Raw genomic sequence first — 22,732 nt, 5'->3', positions numbered from 1 at the left:
CAGAGTGAACAGATGCATAAGTACCATGTGTGAAGTGAAAGGAATCATACAATGAATTATTAGGATAACTGAGATAATCAGTGATTAAAGCAACTGATAACTGGGATTCTGTCAGCAAAAGTAAGTGAGGCTTGGCACACTAAGTGAAAATGGATATCAGTGAAACCACGTATATTTGTGAAATGAACAAGGAAGTGTTATATAAAAAAAGCAAATCAAATAATTCCTACAACGACTAGCTCCTAAAAGTATTAATCAATATCCTATTTTATTTTTTTATTAATTTATTTTTTTAATAAAAAATTGTTCTTAAAAAATAAAAAAAAAAAAAAAAATATATATATATATATATATATATATATATTCTATTTAAGGGAAAAAAAGAAATGTCTTTTCAATTTTTCATTACAGAAAAATGGTTAAGAGCAATTTTAATCATGCACATTTCACAGCAACTTTTATTAACTCTGCTTAAAATTATGGAAAAAAAAAAAAAAAAAGTTAGCCATAAAAAACATGAAAGTACAGTGCATATCACATTGTATCGTGTTATTATTCATTTAATGATAACATCCAAATGTTATCATTCGTGTAATGTTATCACTTTTAAGACTCAATCAGATGTATAACTAATATATAGAAAAAAATGTTTTCTATGTATAATTGTAATCATATTTCTACAGGTGACCCCCCACGTAACGCTGATAATTCATCCCGGAAAAACAGAGCACTAAGTGAATCTGTGCTAAGCAAGCACTGCATCCCATAAGGTAACGTATGTATTTGTGAGTTGCGGTCTGTGCCATAGGATATTTCCTAATCAATAATAAACGGTAGTGAAAAGATGCACAAATGTTGGTCAAAATATTTAATATTTAAATATACGTACATAAAATATTCTGCATTACATATGTATATAATTATGTGGTAACTACGTACATATCAAAATTAAACTTAAAATTCTAATTAAAATCATGAATTTAACTGATCTAAATTGATTTAATTTAATTGACAAATTTAATCATGAAAAGTGTGTCGATTTTGGGTTGTACTTTGGCCCTCTTCCTGGTAAACTAAAAAGGGCTTTTAATTTTAAATCCCCCGCAGCATTACCACCCAACAATAAAGCTTTGAAACCTGGCACGTTTTTTTCTTCTTTCAATATGAAACTTCTTTTCGGCATTCATTTCCAAAAAATGTCCTGCTCCATATATGTTAAAAACTTGTTGAGAAGTATAACACATAATAACCCTTCTTCAATAATTTTAACAAGTTCTTTTTTGAAAGTTTTGGCTCCTTGATCTGTACCTGTGGCTTCTCCCTGGATTTTAAATCTATTCAACCAGCCCTTTACTAGTTTTAAATGGTTCAACATTTTTTTTTTTGGCGAGTTCTCTTCAGATCATTATATAGGCTAATCTCTCTCTCTCTCTCTCTCTCTCTCTTTTTATATAATATTTAACTTAACTGAATTCTGCATTGGATATTATCTTCAATAAAATCAGTCTCACCATTTCAATCCTAATAGCTGGCCTAGCCCTAGTTGCTTGTAGTGGAAACAGCTGTCTTTCCCGCTGCTAAAATTAATTCTTTATTTTTTAGAATTTTTCTTACAGTTAAACTTGCCAGTTCTAAATTATGGCACACTTCTGCTTGTCGTTGACCAAATTCGATTCACTTCAAAATATCTAATTTAATTTTCAAATTCAGTCTTTTTCTTTACATTTATAGTCTTCATACTGCGTCCAGATGTTGCTTTTTCATTCTTATCTGCCATTATTAACTCTTCGAAAATGTAACTGCGTTGGTTGCATTAATTATGATACAATGTTCGAGTAAACTGTCTGTTACGCATAATGTCTAATACTGTATTGAGTGATGACTAGACTTCGGATAAATGCATATAATGCAAATATTGCAAGCAATATACTTGATCATTTTTTAAAATGTAGATCTCGGAACTACGTAACAAGTCACTGTACTGCAATTAAATTAGCGTGCGAGAAAATTTGAGAGTGTGGGAAAATTTCTCAAGTCGGCGTGGGAAACATTTTAAGGCTGTTTTGCTATTCATTTTCAAGCAATCAACTCCATCAAACGAAATGATTTTGTTAAATATGCCAAAAATGCAATCGGTAAAAGTGTTATAGTGATTTGTGAGAGCGTTATAGTAAGATACGAGTTATAATATAAGAACAGTGTTATAGCGAACCACGTTATAACGAGGGCCCGCTGTATTGTAATCAGTGCTTCAGTTTATGTTATTACAGTAGATCATCAGTTATCAGGAATAACTGATGTCAGCCTCATCCAGATAGCTAAATTTTCCGGATAACCGAATGTAAAAAAAATAAATTTAATCTTACCTTATGATTAAATTAAATAATTAAGATTAATTAAATAAAAAATACATAAACCAATCTCAGAAAACAAAAACATCAATCCAGGCATTTTTATGATTTTTATACAAAACAGGAAAATTAGAAAGATTTTTAAATGCTTTAGGTTTTTCCGACTTAGCGATCATGTGCATGGACAATCTATGCATCCTAGTAGCATTTGCACACATAGCAATTGTAACTTGCTCGTTTCTCATCTTAAAACCTGGTGGGCATTTCTCTTTTAGTGGCTATGGTAATGCTTTCCATAAAAAGCCAGTCTCATCAACATTATAAACTTTTTTTTCTTTTAAAATTTGCTACAACTTAAGCAAACTATTTTTAAAGGACACTGCAGCTGATTCGTCTGCAGAAAGTTTCTTGCCTTGAATATCTAGTTCATGTATACTGTGTCTCAGTTTAAAGTTTTTCAGCCAACCTGTGCTTGCCATAAAATCCTCATTACATCTTAATTTTCAATGACACTGGTTCATCTAAGCTTCGCTTCTGAAGAAACCATAAAGTGCACTCTAAAGTGGCATTTTCAGGTTTCGACATTGTCTTTTTTCTGCTAGATCCTCCTTCATTATCCATAATCAATACAAATTCTGTTATAGCATTGGAATTTTTCTTTATGTCGTAAATTGTTAAAGTCTCTCCACATTAAACTCTTTGGAGAGATTTCCTAAACTTAATTTTTCTAATTCTATTAATAATTTCCATTTTTTGTTGCAATGCTAAACTACACTTTTTTTCTTTTCATTCACGTTTGCAGTTTTTGGTTTATTGGGTTTTTTGTTTGTATGATTCATTATAAACGGATAGTAAACTCAACCTTTTGCTTATTAGAATCAAAATTCTATTTGCAAATTAGAATGACTAGCACTTACTGTACTACCATTAATAAAAAAAAAAGAAAGAAAGAAAGATCAGTCTCAAATTATTCCGGATAACTGACTTCTGGATATCCTGTACCGTACTGTATTTTTTTTTTTTTTTTTTTTTTGTACTATTCTGGTTTATGATTATGAAGCGGAAATAATTCTAACATTTTAATATTTTTTGTTTTTAATGGCTTATGAATTTTTCAAGAACATTATGACAGTCAAATTAAAGAGTTTTAAATTGGTTTATTTAAAATTTTCTTTCTGCCCACTTCTACCATTTTATGTACGCATTTTCATTCTGCATCAATAAATAAGGCAGAATTGCAGCATTCTCATTTCTTTGGTTATTGTTATCAGTTTAGCCAATTCCTGAAGTAATTGCAATGAGTGATGTCCACTGTATTGGGTATTTCGATTTAAGAGTTGATAAAATAATTCAACAAGCAAAAATTGAAATTTATACACATGCATATATTCCTGCTTTGTAAGGTTTTCGATCAGCAAAAAATGCTTGCTGGCTTTTTCCACATTGCATTCTGTTTGGAAGATATATATTTTTTAAGGTAAAAAAACAATAAATAAATGATAAATAAAAACCATTTTATGTAACAAATTTAGGATCCAACTTACCGAATAATAATAATAAAAAAAAAATCAATCAACCAAAATGTTTTTCACAAAAATAATTGCATGTTTTTTTTATTCTGGGAAAGACAAAATATTGCGCACAAGATGAGACTTACCTTATTTAGAAAGTAGTTTAGGACATGGATTAAACTAATAATGCCACCTCTAATACACAGATTAACTAAAATGGCAGTTGTATGAAAAGAAATGTAAAATAAAAAGGAATAGTAATTTTTTGGAAGGTTTGTGGTCAATTTTGCAGTTCTATTGGCTTCATTTCTTTTTATCCTTGCATGTTCTGGTATCAAAACAGAAATTAACTTTTTCTTTTGTTAGGGATGTTATTATCCACTTAATTTCTGAAGAACTGGATGAGGTTTATGGTTTGCAGGGAATCACATTTAAGTGTGTATATCAAATTCTTCAAATGATATTGGTCTGAAGTACTCCAAAGCGATCTGAACTACTGTTAATTCCACAGTGGACTGGCCTTTCTTGACATTGTTGTTGCTATTTGGTTTTTAGGAGCATTAGCAACTAAGGCCATATTGCTCCGGGATATGCGGTGGTCATTTCCTGACCTTTCCGCATCTTCCGTATTTGGTGGTGACAGGCTCGAACCCCGGTCTAATCAAGAAGCGTATGCTACGCACCGCTGCTCCTTCCCACTTGGCTACGGAGGCACCTGATTTTGAAGTATCCATACAAGATAAAAAAAAAAAAAAGAAGAAAGAAAATTTTTTTTTTTTTTTTTTTAGTCAGATACTGTTAATAATGCTGTAGCGAATTTGTATGACTAAATGTTTGTATTTGTATGATGAGGTAATACTGGTTGCACTCCTTTTTTCATACTTTCAAGGTGACTACAAAACTATGAATCTGGGGTATTATTGGAAAGGTACACTGAGTTATAAGGAAACCACGCTGAAAAACAGTCAAAATCAGATAACTCTGTCTATACTAGGCTAGAAATTTATCAAATAATTCTTGTAACATGGATTCACATTATACTTGCACTGTTTAGCATGTGTCTCCTTCATTATGAAAGGGTTGCATGTCTTTTTTTTTTTTTTTTTTTTTTCCCAAAAAAAAAAAAAAAAAAAAAAAAGTGCACTTTGGCCATCCGGTTATTATATTTCCAAGAAAGACCAATTCAGAATTAAAATAGATTTTTACAAACAACACAATTCAAAAATAACTATGAAAATTTCAAAGAAAATTTGTCCCTCACATCAGGCTAACTCAATTTAACTATATAATTTAATAAACTAAGTCACAGATAAGGCAGAGTCAACAATACCAGAAGAGAGTCCAGATCTATTGTCTCCACTTCCCCAACTATGACGAGCATTCTGAGCAGATCCCCAGGAACCTCCAATATTTTTTCCTTGACCAGAGAGGCCAGGTGGTGGTCCACGTGTCTTTGAAACTGGAGTAACCCATAAATCTGAATTTGGAATTGAATCTTGATTTAATGGTCCCCAGCCACCCTTTGAGCCAGATTTCATTCCCAGTGAGCTAAAAGTAAGTAAACATTATAAAAAAATAATAATAAAAATAATCATAATCAAAAATTTAAGTCAGAAAACTTTAAAGGAAGGGGAGCTGTAAAAGAATACTCATACTTAATTGAATGTGCATTAATTAATAAATACACTTTTATAATAAAAAAAATGTTCATTTGAATTCATCTAAGGACTCAAGTGATCAATGTCCATTATATACTTCAGAAGGTGAAATTTAATCAGGTGAATATAGTATTATAAAATGAATCCACTTCTATTCTACCTGCCAAGAATAACTTAGTTCAAAAATTGTTAGCAATTATACCCGAAAGTGATAAATTCTACCTTGCGAGAGATAATAAATAGGATGCATTATATATTTACGTATCTGTATTCAACATACACATGAAATCTCCAAGCACTTCTTCTGGCAATGCAAGTCCTTTAATGTCAGTTTCCAACACTATACCAAGCTTTATATCTGGGAGATAAAACTTCACTGCTTTAAAAGGGGGGGCTTCGGTCGGTAGGTGTATATATTCTACACGTGCCGATTCACGCGATTTTTAGTACTTTGGACATATGGTGGTAAGCATTTATATTTTCAACGTAATTTTAATGCATTCTAATTGTCTTTACATCGCTTGCCATAACCAGGATCCCTTACTATATGGGTCGGGAATTTACGCTCCCGGTTGTATCCTAAGTTAATCTATGATTTAACTATTCCTATTCTTTTTTAACTTTCTCTTTTTTATCTCTATTTTTCATACCTCATGAACTATTAGAGTATTTGAGGGGGATTGAGGTACTATATCTATACTTTTACTTTTCCGTTCGCCTTAGTTAGCACAAGCTTCTACTGTTACTTGGCAATAGCTTAGACTGCATATATTATAAACTACACACATAAGCCTAAAAATAGATTTATCTCCTTCTCTAATTTAAATTTTGACTATCCGTCGGGCTAACGGTCATCTTGCCAGCTTACTGCTAAATTGGAATATATCAACGAATATACCTTTGTTAAATAATATATTTATATATTATTTATGGCTTGATACATTGAAAGGGTTGGCCCTTGAAAAAGTCCCTTTCAATGTATCTGATTGCCTATAATTAACTTTTTTATTGTACATTTTACAGCTTATTTTGTTATTGATATGCAAGATTTTACTTGCTTTATTTTTGGCATATACAGTCGATTCCGGTTATTTGGGACACATCGGGACTAGTGCATTTTGGCCGGATTAAGCGGCTGCCCCAATTATCCGAAGTTTCACGTAAATAGTTAAAAATACAATTTATCCCTCCCCCCCTTTACAATTAGTTCACTGTACAATCAAATCACGTTACGACGAACTCACCACAGTAAAGTACCGTTCACTATACGATGTGTAGTAAGCGCCGGTCATTGTGATCACGTTTGTGAATTGAATTTTAATTCAATTAAACAGCGATTCTAATTAGCGAAAATAGGAGGAATATTATCCACAGGCTATAAAAGTAAAGATATATTAAGCATAAATTTACTCTTTATTACCTTACTAATTAAAAAATTAAATGATACGTGAAAATCGGAAGAATATACGTGATAATCGGAATAATTAATATGTACTGTAATATGTACATACTAACTAGTTGACAATTCTGTTCACTGACATTTGTGGGTGGGAGTTAAAATTTAAAACAGTAAAAAGATAAGCAATCAATAACAAAGGACACGGCACACACAAATTGCAAGTAACAACACGCACAAGTGAGAACGGAGTAACAAATTACGAAGCTTTAAAAATAGGAATGAAGAGAACGATTGTGAAAATTATTTTTTTTTTTATATGATTGAAGATTCCATGGAAGTGTAAACACATTTTACCATAATAACCCACAGAATTCCAGCTGTCGGTATTACCGCAAATTCAATAAGATCGAGTTTACTGTCCGTTTATGATAGATTGCACTAACAGAAAAGTATTGTGACCTCCAGAAATCCGACCGAATTACGTGGTACGGTCGGAGACAATCGTAGGGTAATCTCCAGTGCCGAGGTCTCCTGCCCCGATTAAACGGCATTTTGTCCCAATTAAGCGAAGTAAACCCTGGCTATTTTCGCGATTGGTTTTTGTTTTTTAAGATTTGCCCCATATAAACGGCTGCCCCGATTAACCGGTGGCCCAAATAACCGGAATCCACAGTATATATATTTTCCAGGTTACGTTGGGCACCCGCATAGGTTTTTTGGTTTTTCTTGAGAAGCTATCTTACTAGCTTTCATTTCGTGTTATACATTATAACTTACCACCATTAACTTAACTCAAATAATATACAGACGGATATAATGTTTAATCATTCTTTGATGGCATTAATCGGATCTGTGACGAATTAATTAATATTATATATTAGAAATAATATTACAAAATAGATATAAATTAACTATCCTATTTGCTTTTTACATACTTGAATATATATATATATATATATCATACTAACTGATAACTGTATTTAAAGACACCTGTCTTGTAAATGAAGAATTATAGAATTCATAAAAGGAATGCTACATTCACATTATCTTGCTTTGTGAACCTGCAACGGCATGATTACAGCTATGTAGACTTCCCACTTGTAGCTGAGCCAATCCCATATGCAGGCCTTGACAAACCTGTTCAAGATTTAATATAATCTTTATTGTAAGGTTCCTACATGCAGGTACCCCACCTTTACAAACTCTTCACGGCACTAAGCCAGGGGTTAAAATTTCTGTTTATACTCTGGCACAACAACCGAGTCAGTAGAGTTTACAATAAATCATCAATACAAATATTTATTGTATTTAGTAGTCACGAGCTTGAACTCTGATCCACTCAAGGAACGTGTGCTATGCACTCTTTCCCATGACCACTCGGCTACGTCAGGCCTTTTTCTCATTTAGTCACTGGGGGGGGGGGGGGGTACACTAGTCACTAGTCTTTTGGAACAGCCATTACACAAACTCAAGTCACATGGTGAGGTGAAAATACCAGTGCTTACACCGAGTGGACAGAAATCATGGGATATCTACCTAGTAATGGTTAGTCCCACCTTTCACCTGGATATAGGCAGTCACAAGGTGAGGCATTTTGAGTCCACTAGTTGATGAAAGCATTCCATGGGTATTTCCATCCATGCTTGTTGCACTGCTGTCCATAATTCAGTTGCATACCTGCGTGGAAGATCCAAAGCCCGAACAGACCATTCTACAGCATCCCAAAGATTCTCCACAGGGTTCATGTCTGGTAAATAGGGAGGCCATTTCATGGAGAAAAATCTGCAGGATGCTCTTAAAACCATGTTCTAGTCACCACAGCTCTGTGGGAAGGCACACTGTCCTTCCCACAGAGCCGTTGATGACCATGATGGAATGTAAATGGTCTGCAACAGTTCCTTGTTGACGATGGGTGCACAGCTTCGTGCAGTTTCTGCCAGATATGCACCCTCCCATCTGCTTGAAATAACTGGAAACTGTACTTATCAGAGACCAAGTGCCCAATCAACCAAGGTCTAGTGCCAATGTTCTTTCACCCAGTTGAAGTGTAGATCCTGTGTCGTGGTGTTAGCAAAGGGACTCTGATGGGTCGGTGGAGACGTTTCTGGCACCTCCCTCAAAGTCTGCAGTGATTTGTGCCACTGCTCTCTGGTTGGCTGAAACAATGGAAATAGATGTCAACAGTCACATTCATCCACCACCTTTCTCTGCGCATAGCGCTGTCCACAATGAGATGTTATACTATAAATGGCATATTCCCAATAAACTCTTGATACTGTTGAATGGGGATAGTGCAATTTCTGTACCTGCTCCACAATAGTGACCATTGCGCCTTACAACCACTATCATCCTTCTTTCAAAGTCTGTTAACTCACGATGTTTATCCATACTGACATCGAATTACCGTCTACGTGAATGCAGTGTACCTATATACCTGCCAAGTGGTGGGTTCGTCCACAATGCACATGCCAGCATTGCATTGCTCAGGAACCAGGTATCCAATGAATTCTGTCCTTTCAGTGTACTTTGTTTGTTACTGCTAAATTCATATAATGCTAACTTTCCCAAGTAGCTGTTATTGTTGTTATTATTTTGGTTTTTAGGAGCATTAGCAACTAAGGCCATATTGCTCCGGGAATATGCGGTGATCATTCCCTGATCTTTCCGCATCCTCTGTATTTGGTGGTCTCCCAAGTAGTAATCAACCAATTCTCACACTACATTGGATGTCTGAAACTGAAAATTTCACGCTTTTAAATTTCATTATAAAGATACATTAACTATTACCAGTATATTGAAGTAACACAAATTGGGGGGAAAAAAAGCAAATTTTAAAGTAGTTACTGTATCACCTTGACGAGTTGAAAGACATGTGAAGCTTCATTTGCTGCATCATTATCAAAGCAACAAATCCAGCATGTCTGAAACAGTTGATCACTTTTTCAACAGCATTCCATGCTGAAACACATTTTTATTAATAGCATTCTTCAATATTTTTCTTAAAGCACGGTATTACACCTTGATCAAGTGGCTGAAGAATGGATGACACATTAGGTGGGAGTTATTCAATTGTAGAAAGGCCGTTTATTTGGCAACGAAGGCTGCAGTTACCCACATATTGCAAAATTTTTCTATTCTCCCCATTCATCTAAGTACCTGATCAACGCTATATAGATTTTTGATGACATCCAAGCCACTACTACTATTTGATTTGCTTGATACATAGTTGCTATGTCTTCAATCCTTTAAAAGCATTGGGGCTGCTAGACTTTCCAAATGATTAAGAATGGAGGCCTCTCTGTGCCAGATATTTGCTGCTAGGAGAATAGAACGGCAATCTGTTTTCTATTTTTTCCACCACTACATTTCTCACCTTTAAGTGTAAGCATTTTATCTGGTACCAACTTAACAAAAAAAGGGGGGTGGTAGTCCACTTTTGTCAGTATTGAAGATGTCATTCCAGTCGTATTCAAAAAAAAAAAAAAAAAAAAACATTTTTTAAACAATTCGCTTTCCATCCCTTCATAGCTTCAGTTCCAATAGAACAGTTTCACTGCACACTTTTTTTTTTTGAAAAACGGCCTGCAACAAATCTTCAATTTCTGAAACCATCCACTGAAAGAATCTACAATATTAGTCTGATAGGTAAAATGATTCCATCTTATTTTAAAAGATTTCCATCTAAGGAAAGCTTTTCTGCATGCATAATCATTGGCCATTCCAAAATTACCTTTCAGGATCCAGATATCTTTGCCTGAGAGTAAACTGCTGTGCCTACATGGTGCAGTAGCTTCGTAGAAACCATATCAATAACCACACATCCTATACATACTGTGCAACAAAATGAATTCTAGTCGAATTTAATTTCATATTACACATGAAAAATTACCAATTATCATGGGAAATCACCCAAACAACCTGCATGTTCCTGCACGTCCTTGTTCATTTCATTTTATATAGTCTCAATTCCAATCTCAATGATGTCCATTTCCCACTTACCATCTGCCAAACTCCACATACTTTTTCAGACAGAACCCCAATTTTCACTTGATTCAATCACCACTTATTTCAGTTATCCTAATTATTCACTATATGATTCTTTAAGCTTCACAGGTGGTACTTGCACACATGCCTGCTCTGATATTCCCTGCCAGAGAAGCGATAATTTGGAATCTCCTCTTTTTGGCCACTGGCTCAATCTCTACACTCCGTTTGTCAAATTCATCTGCTACGTCTATCATTCTCCCAACTTCACTAATCACATGGAACTCTTCCTCTCTTTGAAACTTTCTCCAGTCCAAGTTTCCAAACAGTAGGGTAATTTTCCTTAGTGATTTTAACTTGGGTTTCAGTTTCCAGTCACACAGACCCAGCTGGTCAAGATGCTGAAGCTTTTGCAATTACTAATTACCCTGCACAAATTGTTCATTTATCTACCAGAAGGGCAAACAATCCTAATCACACAGCAACACGCTTGATCTTTCTCTCACAAACAACTCTTCTAAGTACACAGCCAAGATGAGAGGCCCTCTATGCGCATTTGATGACAAGTTGGCAATGGTCTCTTCTCGAACGGAGCCTTTCTCTTGTGGCCAATCTCAACACATTACAAGAATTTTGGCATTATAAGAATGCAAATATAAGATGATCTGAGAGATTTCTTTTCTTCTTGTCCTTGGTTGGATTACTGTTTTAAATCTTCTGATGTCAATGTTTGCTCAGTTCGTGTTAGTGATATTATTCTTGTATGGATGAAATCCTTTATTCTACGCTACCTTAAAATCTTGTCCTTTATTTAAACTTTGGTTTTCCAATAAATGTGCTAAGGCTGTTCATCAAGATAAGAATGTTTAATACTGCAATTGGCTTGTATCGAAATTGCCAGGTTCATTTCCTGCCTTCACCAAAGCTCACAACAATTGTAAAGCAATTATTAATCAGTCCAAACTAGATTTCGAACTGGCTAAGAGCAGAAAACTTGCTTCTTGTCCAAATGGTGGTTGAGCATCCTGGTCTTTTCCCAAAGCTATTGGTTGCAACATTTGCCCATCTCTGTCAAAAGCAAATGGTTCTATTGCCATTTCAGCCAAGGATAAAGCTGACTTGCTAGCATCCTATTTTCTTCTACCTTGTGGATGAAGGTCCTGATGATATTTCTCCACTTGCTCTCAAAACCTGTGCTCACTCCTGTTCTGTGTTGCCTTTTTTCACTTTCTTATTCCACAGGTGCTTTCCCTTCTGCCTGGAAATTTGCTCATATCCAGACATTCCTAAAAAGGGTAACAAATCCCTTCCATCCAATTATTGTCCCATTGCACTTACTTCTACTTTTTCAAAAGTAATGGCGAAATCTATTAACTACTGTATTCCAAAACAGAGAAAATGCTCTCGTTTGATCATTGCTAGCAGCGATAAAGAGGAAGAAAATTAAATGAATGTATATTATCTTACACATATGTATCATAGTTTGTAAGATGTCTGTTCAGTTATTACTATTTGTTAGGTTTTGGAACGTAACCCTCTTTTTGCATTGGTTCTTAGTCCTGTATAATACTGTTTCGCATTGCACGAGATTTTATAGGAACCTAACTACCGTGTTGTACAGGGGTTACGGTATACAGTATACAGCTAAGTAGCGATTAATGCAATATTAAATTTAGTGTGAATTGTATAATACCAGGTCACATTTAATGTGAACCAAAATTCAGTTAATGTGAGGCTGCTACTTCAGTCTGCACTTGTTTATCTTCGGGTGTGCATGTGCTACTGCCTGTCGTTATATACTTTAATTTTCGTGATTTGTTTTAATAATTTTAAGGAGTGCCCTTAACAAAATGGACAAAAGGAAGATTCCTTCAGATAAAAACACTACTACGAGCGCAAAGAAGAAGTGGCTAGTTATTAGATTAGAGCAAAAAATTTGTGATTGAACGACATAAACATGGTCATAGCCACTCTAAAATAGGACAAGATGTCGGAATGCCTGAATCTACAGTACAGAATGTTATAAAAAAAGGGTGGGAAATTAAAAGAAAAATGTAAAGTTGCACCAGCTTTTTGTGGTTCACAAACATCTACAAGAAGTATTACTATGATAGAAATGGAGCTTCTTTTAACTGTATGGATTGATGATTGCAATCAAAAATACATTCCCCTTAGCAAAGCAGCCATTCAGACAAAAGCTTTAAATTTGTTTAAGAGAGTGAAAGAAAAAAATAATGAAGTAGAAGAAACGCTCAGTGCAAGTGTTGGTTGGTTTGATTGATTTAAAAATAGAGTTCAGCTGAATAATATTAAAATTACCGGTGAGGCAGCCAGTGCATATGAGGATGCAGCATCTAAATATCCTGATGTTTTAAAAAAAATAATTGAAGATGGTGGATACATTGATTAACAAATATTTAATGTGGATGAAACCGGTTTTTCTGGAAAAAGATGCCTTTCAGAACTTACATTTCTAAGAAAGAAAAAACTTGATCTGGATTTAAAGTGCCTAAAGATCGACTAACACTTTTAATGGGAGGCAATGCTCAAGGTGATTTTAAATTGAAACCGGTGCTTGTTTATCAGTCTCCAAATCCTCATGCTTTAAAAGGCTACAACCATAGATCACTTCCAGTTATTTGGCGATCAAATGAGAAAACATGGGTGACCTAAGCTGTATTCACTGACTGGTTTTCAATCTATTTTTGCCCAGTTGTTGAAAAATATTGCAAGGAAAGTAACATCTAATTCAAAGTACAGTAAACCCCCGTGAATAGCGGGGGTTTAACTGTACAGGGGTTTACATTCCTGGGAAATGGTGCAAATACCAAAAATGCGAATACTGAGTTAAGGCACCTATAGTAATAGAAGGGTTCCATTCCAAAGTATGAAATATATAAGAAAAACTAGTCTAAATTTTGACTATGTATGTATTATATGTACCTACATAATGACTACTTTGTAAAAGAGGTTTTACAAAGTTTACCTCAAGATGATACGTAGAACACTCCCATATGATACTCTCCAGAAATTAAAATGAAAACAATTAAAAAATCGGAAATCTTACATTACAGTAAGTATGTAAGATTTCCGATTTTTTAATTGTTTTCATTTTAATTTTTGGAGAGTATCATATGGAAGTGTTCTACGTATCATATTGAGGTAAACTTCTCTTATTCTTTTACAAATATTGATATCAATGTAGAACATATTGAGCATTATAGCTCTGGTTCATACTATATAATATGACTATGTACATAGAAAAACAGACAGCACACAGTGAAATACAAGCATAAAGTACCGAAATGAAAATGAGAAACAATTTAATATTAAATGTAACATTTATTACAACATTTATAACACTAATGGAGAAAGCAAATGAATATAAAACACCATTATGCCTGGCATTTGTGGATTATGAAAAGGCATTTGACTCCATACAGCATAAGGCAATGTTTCGGGCACTGGAAAGACAAGGCATAGATACCGCATATATTATGATTTTGAAGAAAATATGAGAATGCTACCTCCTTTATTAGACTAGACAAAGACAGTAGGAAATATAAAATCGAGAAAGGAGTTCGACAAGGAGACAATATCTCCGAAGCTGTTTACTGCTGCCCTTGAGGAAGCTTTCAGAAGATTAGACTGGTCGCAGAAAGGAGTCAATGTGAATGGAGAGTACCAAAACCATTTACGATTTGCAGATGACATTGTGGTCATAAGCCATGATCCCAAAGAATTACAGGAAAATCTTAATCAGTTATGCACAGTTAGTAAGGATTTTGGACTAAAGATGAATATGGCTAAAACAAAAGTAATGATGAACAAGTATGCCACAGAAAGGGAAATAATGATTGAAGGAGCAGTAATTGAAAAGGTGAAGTCATATACTTATCTGGGACAAGTTATTAGCTGCAATAATGATAAATGGCTGGAAGTCAAGAGAAGAATAAATTTTGGATGGATAAAATTCAGGAAATATAGTCACATACTGAAGAGCAATATCCCACTTTGTCTGAAACGTAAAATAATGAACCAATGTATACTCCCCACCATGACTTATGGAAGTGAAACTTGGGCACTCACCAAAAGAATGGAAGAGAAGCTGAGAATTACACAGCGAAGAATGGAACGAATTATATTGGGAATCAGACTGTTAGATAAAAAGAGAAACACATGGATTAGGCAGCAAACTCAAGTAAAGGACATTCTTATCAAAACTAAAGAACTAAAATGGTCTTGGGCAGGACACATAGCTCGAAGACATGATGACAGATGGACTAAGAAAATAACAGAATGGTACCCAAGAGAAGCTAGAAGAAATGCTGGAAGACAAAGGCGGAGATGGATAGAAGAAATTCAAGAGTTTTTGGGTAGTAAATGGATGGCCAGTGCTCAGAACAGAAGGAACTAGAAAGTTGCTGGAGAGGCCTTCATCCTGCAGTGGATTGAAAATGGCTGATGATGATGATGATGAACATTTATTAGAAATTTCAAACAAATCTTTCAAAAACATATCAAGAATATGGGTTGCTGGGCAAAAAATAACTCTTAATTGAAGTTTGTTTCTTCTTTTTTTTTTTTAATTAAGCTCCTTTTGGATTTCTGTGTAAGGCAAGAGTAATTATTCTAGGTTTTGTTTAAACTTCATGCTTCTTTCCAAATTAGGATCCATTTCTACCACCTTTTCTGATTTTAATTCTGGTCTAACAATGTTGAAATCTTCCTCCTCAGGATATTTCGTTCTCATTTGACCCTGTCACTAATTCATACAACTCTTCTATTGTAAGTTCATCTGCACGAGCTACAGTAAGTTCCTGAATGTCTGTTGCATCAATGTTTTCAAAGCCCCGACTTCTATTCCCTGTGTGATTGCTACAATATCGGCAACCAGTTCATTGACATTGGGGATTGTTTTAGCAACCACTTCTGGCCACAATTTTTGCCAACATGCGTTAATTGTAGATGCTCTTATCTTATCAACTGATGACTCCCTTTCCATTTTTTCAATTAAGCCAGTAAAAGTTCTTCTAACGTAGCAGGACTTAAATGCAGCAATCACATCTTGGTCTAGGGGTTGTAATAGTGGTATGGTGTTGGGTGGCATATTTTTTATGACTGGAAATGTTCAAAACTTTAAAATTCACATTTTTAGGTTTCATTTTATATTAAATCAGCGACCGCGAATAGCGGGGATTTACTGTACTACTAATTATAGATAATGCTCCAGGTCTTCCAGCTACACTCTGTCATTATGTGAAAATGTAAAAATCATTTTTTTGCTACCAAACACATCTCTGTTCAGCCCATGGATCAAGGGACAATTACAACATCTAAGGCCTACTACATAAGAAAAACATGTGAACAGGCAACTGCTAAAACTACAGGAGACAATGCAATTTCCTTAAGAGTTTTGGAAAAATCATAACATCAGACGTGCAATAGAAAATATTTGGCATGCTTGACAACAAATAACTGCAAAGAACATGTGTGGAAGCGCATTTTGCTTCATTCTACAAATAGTAGTGGTTTCGAAGAAAAAAACTGTTATAGAAGAAATAACAAATATTGGAAGAGAACTTGGATTTGATGAACTAGAAAATGACAATTAGCATTAGCAAAGGCACACGATGTAAGAAAGTAAGCTTATATAGCATCCAAGACTTCTTGAGTGCCAAGAAGTCCTCAAGCAAGACCCCAATCTTTGTCCCAAAACACTGTCATCATGACTTTACCAACAGAAGGCTATCTTTTGAACTTTTTTGCACAGTGAATTTTGATGGTGCCACTCCGTCAACTTTTTTTGTTTCAGTGTCATAATGGTGGACCAGGTTTCGTCCCCTGTGACTATGTGTGAAATAAAAACCTCTCCTTCACTCTCATAGTGCTGGAGAAGTTCTATACAAATGATGAAGGACACTGCTCTTCATGGACTAATGTTACTAGTGGAGTCCCCCAGGGTTCAGTGTTGGGCCCCCTGTTGTTTTGCATATTTATCAATGATATTGATGAAGGTATATCAGGCATAATGTCCAAGTATGCAGATGATACAAAGGTTGGCAGGGTTGTTAATGACAGGAATGGCAGTGTGCTACTGCAACAGGATCTAGAAAAGTTGGGTAGATGGACTGAGAAGTGGCAACTGAAGTTTAACATTGACAAATATGAAGTACTGCATATGGGTAGAAGTAACCCCAGAGAAATACCAACTGTGTGGTACTAGACTAAGGTTGGTATAAAATGAAAAAGACTTGGGAGAAATGTGCAGTCAGATATGAAATTTTCTGAGCAGTGCAGATGGGCTGCCAGAGCAGGTCATGGGGTATTGTCAATGATACACAGGAATTTTGCTAGTAGGGAAAAGCAGGTGATTATCCTTTTGTAAGGCAATGGTCAGGCCACACTTTGAGTTCTGCATACAGATCTGGAGGCCTAATTTTAGGAAGGATGTAGAGTTGCTTCAGCGAGTACAGAGAAGGGCAACAAGATTGGCGAGGGCCATGAAGAGGGTCCTCTTACCAAGAAAGGCTTAAGTTCTGCAAATTGCAGTGGCTGGAGATCCGTTTTTATGGTGCTAAAAACAACTATGGTTAGTGTACAAAGCCTTGAATGGGTTGAGCATGCTCAAAATTCTGATGGATTCTTCTGCTTGCTCAGATTACTAACCTGAGGGGGCATAAATTTAAATTTAGGAAAGACAGGTGTAGAACAGATGTGCAGAAATTTGAATTTGCCAGCAGGTAGTTGATTGCTGGAACAAACTTTCAACTGTCATTGTGGAAGTTGATAGCTTAAGTAAATTCAAGGAGGAACCAGACAAACTTTTAGAGGGAATGGATATGATATTATTATTATTATTATTTTTTTTTTTGCAACACATGCCTCTATGCAATTATGCTTAACTATGGGGATTTTACTTACAAAATGAACAACATTTAGTGATGTTTTGCTATTTTGCTTAAATGTAGAAGAAATTAATTTTAAGCAATTACACAATCTTAAACTAACAATGCACATTTTCTAAAAGATTATAGAAACTTGTACATCCACTGGGTATAAAATAAGCACATGGATATTTATGGAACCCTTATGCCGTGCTCTTCCCATAAAAAATACTCAATTTTAAATTGAATGCAAATCATAATATCTAAATTCAAACATGCTATTTACACAAGTATTACACGAGACAATATCCATAACAAAGGATGAAACAATAGCTCTAATAAAGAACTTACTAGTGCCAATGGTATATTAAATTAGTAATAATTAAAATACCTGTTATGTACAGCTGAAGTCGGTGGTGTGAAGACCCACGTGCTTGATGTCAGAGATGCTAATGATGACACTAAACTATCATTGCTGCTTGTTGTGGCTGGGCTAGTTTTTGAAGTCCAGTTAAATAGGTCTGTATCCTTAATAGTATTTAATGAAAGTGGAGATCGTGCAACACTTCCAGGTGTAATGTGGGGATCATCTTCAACATTTTTTAACTGAGACGTTCCTTTCCAAGGTTTTCCAGGCTCAAATTCTGGAACCAGATCACTGAGGTTATATGTAGAATGGGAAGAACTTGTTACAGGACCAGTTGTAGTGGGTGAGGGAGAAGATTCTTTGTTTTCAGAGGTCACAACCACACTATTACCAATTGTTGTGGGAAGAGTAGCTACCGATGAACTTGAAGTGCCAGTACTGTTAGTGCTGCTTGTTGAGGTATCATTCACACCAGAAGTAGGAGTATCTGGCCAACCACCAGAATCACCCTGAGGACGTGACAGACTAGACCAAGCACTGTCACCTTGACTCAGTAAAGGGTGAAGGCTAGAGGAGGGGTTTGAAATGGATGAAGGAGAATTGGAAGTTGAAAGCTTAGAAAGTGATCCTGGGGCACGACTAAAATCAGTTGTTACACCATTATTACTAGGGTTATGATTTGCAGTTGAACTATTTACAGTTGGTCCATCATCTTTCTCAAAAGAGGGTAATTTCCACTGATTAAGGCGAGAATGAATTTGAGAAGGAGATTCTTTCAGTGACAAATCACGAATGTCTGTATGTAATCCAGACATAGTATCTAGATTAGGTTTAAAAAGTTCTGCAGAGGATGGCTGAAGAGTATGGATGGAAGGATGCTGAACAGCTTGATGCTGTAGTTGTTGCTGAAATAAAAAAAACAATTTTTACAGACAAAACACGTAAATGCATATTTCTTTAAAACATAAGTCTAAATAAGAAATCAGTTAATTAACAAACTGTTTTTAAAAGCCAGCAGTACAAGAATGAAATTAGTGTTAGCTGCACCATGTGCAATTAATTAACAATCAGAAGGTGACGAATGACTATGTATTTCATTTAAAAATTGAATAATGGAGGTTTTATAAATTATTAAAAATCTTTAATAACTGTAAAATATCTTAATACAATTTTTTAAAAAGGATCATATAAGAGTTGTCTAATTCATCAACCAGAGTTTCAACCAGAGTTTCATCTGCTGTTTATCTCTTTTCAGTCAATCAAGCAATTTAAGATATTTGACTGGATACCGACTTAAATTGCTGCATTGACTGACAGAAGCACTGCAGACTGAATGGAGATATTTAGTTCACTGTTGTGATGAACATGCTTTTGCTATTCATAATGAAACTTTAGGAAACTATAGGAAACATGATCATGTTAATAAACAGTATAGTTTCCTCAATATGGTTATTGCTGCTCAGGGATCACAAGGATAAGTTAAGAGGCAGTTATACAATTTTATAAATGTTTAAATAACATTATCTCCTATGTCATGGCAGAGTGATAGAGCTTGTTGCAGGTTAGAGAAAAAAACTGAAGAGGACAATTAAGTGTTAATCGTATAAGGCACATTCAATGAGTATAGGCTAAAAGGGAATGTGGCAGTATGTACATACTGCTGGGTAGGATCATTTTCTGTGAGCAGGAAATGGTAAGTTGCATATGTTCAAATTCTGGCTCTGGCCAGGTTAACTTTTTTCTTGTCTGTTCAGATGAAAGTGGAACTGCCACAATTGTGATGCAGATTTTAATTGTAGAAGCTCATTATGTGATTGAATTTGCCATATTATATGATAGAGAAATAGTCATGTTAAAGATAATAACAGCTGCACCAACTTCACTGTCAGCCTTTGAAACATCAGTATAAATTTTAGCAATGTGGGAATAATTTTGATTATGAGCAATATGTAGTTGTTGGACTACTGATGTTTGCTCTAGAGAATATTTTCTTCATTGCTGAAAGCAAATGTCCTTATAGGGCAATCCTGAGAGCTGAATAAGCTCTCTCTCTCTCTCTCTCTCTCTCTCTCTCTCTCTCTCTCTCTTATCAGAATCATCAACTATGCTGTAGTCTAGATGAGATGTGATGAGTGACCAATATACAAGTAGAGAAGAGTGTAACGATCTGCAACCCCACGCTGCAGCAGATGTGGCCTGGAGTGAGTGAGTGTTTTCTAGGCAAGTAGACAATGGATATTTAATACGTTCTAGGAAGTTTAATTTGCTATCAAATATTAGGCCTATGAGATGAATACATACACTATTCACCTCCATAGCTGAGTGGTCAGGAGCGGGAGTGTAGTAGCACACGCTCTTTGAGTAAACCCGGGGTTCAAGCTCCTGACAACTAAATACGGTAGATCTGCCAATCTGCACTGGACCAGCGTGTCAGATTATGGTCCATTTTGCTCAGCATGAATTGCTGAGGAGGCGTCCATTCTGCAGTGGGTTGATAATGGCTGCAGTTTTTTTATTCACAATGCATCTTATGCTTGTTAAGTGAACAGAGTAAACTTCTGCTTGGATAGTATGTATCTGTTTTGTATCATCCATAATTCCATGTTATTTATTGTTATCTTTAGTAGTCTCTTAATGAAGCTCATATTCTGAGAAAAACTGATGGCAAAGTAAGCAGAAAGGTGTGAATCCAGAGTGACAGGAATAATTTTGGATTCTTATTGCAAATAAAGTGGCACTGAGTAGAGACTGTATAGGTTCGAAAGAGAAACTCCCAATAACAAACAGAATAATGTGTCAAAGGAAACTTTGGATGAAAAATGGCAAAAGGAAACTCAGGTTAAGGGAATGGAAATCTTTTAAGATGACAAAGCACCATGTGGTGTAAAAGGCTTTTTCTATGCAGGGCCATATAAGGAGTTATGTATTCCGGATAATGGAACAACAGGATATTAGGACCAAATGAGCAAGAACCAAATAAAATGCATAAATTAACCCTAATTTACTTAGTGTATTAGAACCAGTAGACCCAGTTCGGACCAGGGTAGGGTGACCAGACATCCTGTTTTTAACAGGATTGTCCCCCTTTTCAGCCACCGATACCATTGTCCCAAGAAAATGGAAACAGAACGCCAAATTTATCGTTTTTTTTTTAAAAAAAAAACGCTTCCCATTTCTCCTCTTTTTTATAATCTCTAACCTAACTATGCAATTTTTTGCAAATTAGTAAGAGGCTTACCCTATTTCAAATAGATGGACACTATAATCCAGTAAGATATGATTCAGATGGTTTTCGCATAGATTCCACAAGTGGCATTATAATGCACAAGACAGTTGAGAATACGACAGTCAACTTTTGTTTGTAGCATGGCTGACGCAACAGACACGTGAATGAATTTAGTGTTTTCTCTGGTGTTTTTCAAAGTATCGATGTGTGCATGGTGATGTAAATTCAGTAACATTATTTGAAGAGTCTAGTAATTAATTATAAATTCAGTTTGTTGACAATAGGTTGTGAGATGCCCGAGTGAAAGTTTCACGGACACGTTAAAACAAGAATTCCCTTTCCTAACTGGAAGTCACATGTTAATGGTAAAGTTTTATGCACTGTTTGTACAGCTGAATTTTCTTTTGAACATGGTGGTCGTTCAGATATTACACAGCACACTGCTAAAAAGAAGCACAAAGAAGCAGTTGCAGAAAAAAAGTGCAAGCCGTAAACTAACTTCTTTCATGACAAAACAACAAGATGTAAATGGTGAACGAAAACGTCTCACTGCACAAGGATTGCTAGCTTTCCATAGTATCAAGCATAACCATTCACTTAGATCAGTAATTGCACATCTACCATCATACGAAACTTATTCTCGAAAAGTTTCACACGTGCAAGAACAAAATGAAAGTATAGTTGTGAATGTACTGGCTACATTTGCATTTTGTGAAGTAATGAGTGATTTATGTGAGGCAAAATATGTATCTGTTTATCTGAGGCAAAATATGTGGTAGATTAATCAAATCACTCAAGCCCGAGTGATTTGATTAATCACTCAGTTTTGGTGAGGTATTTTATATCCACGAAAAGAATACAAGTGAAATTGTTGGAATTCCAAAATCTCGTTGGAGAAATTAGTCTGAGATATTAGTGGATAACATTTTGCCCATATTGATTCTCAGCATCCTGGCACAGAGTTAATAATTGCAATACAGTGAATCACTTGCACAGCACCCTCTACTATATCACATGTGCAACATCACTTCTCCGCTTGTTTGGTTGATTTCCATGGACTACACAGGAACAACGTGCAAACTCCTAACTGCACACTTTGTCGCCTAGTGCACAGCACGCGTTCCTTGAGTGGACCGGGGTTCAAGCCCTTGACTACTAAATACGATAAATATTTGTATTGGTGATTTATTGTAAACTCTACTGACTTTGGTTGTCGTGCCAGAGTATAAACAGAAAATTTATTTATTTATTTGCTACTTATAAAAAACCTTGTCGGTCCAGTGTTTTGTACGAAAACAGGGTTTTGAACAAAACTGTACCAACTCTTATCATGCACCGTGCTTTTTCAA

At 35.3% G+C, this 22,732-nt stretch overlaps 1 protein-coding gene across 4 annotated transcripts in view; it reads right to left on the bottom strand.

Moving 5' to 3' along the window:
• LOC150083194 (protein Gawky-like) overlaps window positions 1-22,732 on the bottom strand; it is a 295,134-nt gene that overhangs the window by 25,411 nt on the left and 246,991 nt on the right. For all 4 annotated transcript variants that reach the window (XM_090377898.1, XM_090377901.1, XM_090377900.1 and 1 more), the window contains 2 exons: window positions 18,182-19,062; window positions 5,193-5,410 (listed from right to left, as the gene is read on the bottom strand). In XM_090377898.1, coding sequence (XP_090234024.1) covers window positions 5,193-5,410; window positions 18,182-19,062 — 1,099 coding nt within the window. The remainder of the gene's footprint in view (window positions 1-5,192; window positions 5,411-18,181; window positions 19,063-22,732) is intronic.

Source organism: Mastigoproctus giganteus, chromosome 7 (genome assembly GCF_048544385.1).
Source record: "Mastigoproctus giganteus isolate SK-2022 chromosome 7, ASM4854438v1, whole genome shotgun sequence".
Lineage (NCBI taxonomy): Eukaryota > Metazoa > Arthropoda > Arachnida > Uropygi > Thelyphonidae > Mastigoproctus > Mastigoproctus giganteus.
Note: the sequence above shows the minus strand (reverse complement) of the source record. Positions and strands in the feature narration are given on the sequence as shown.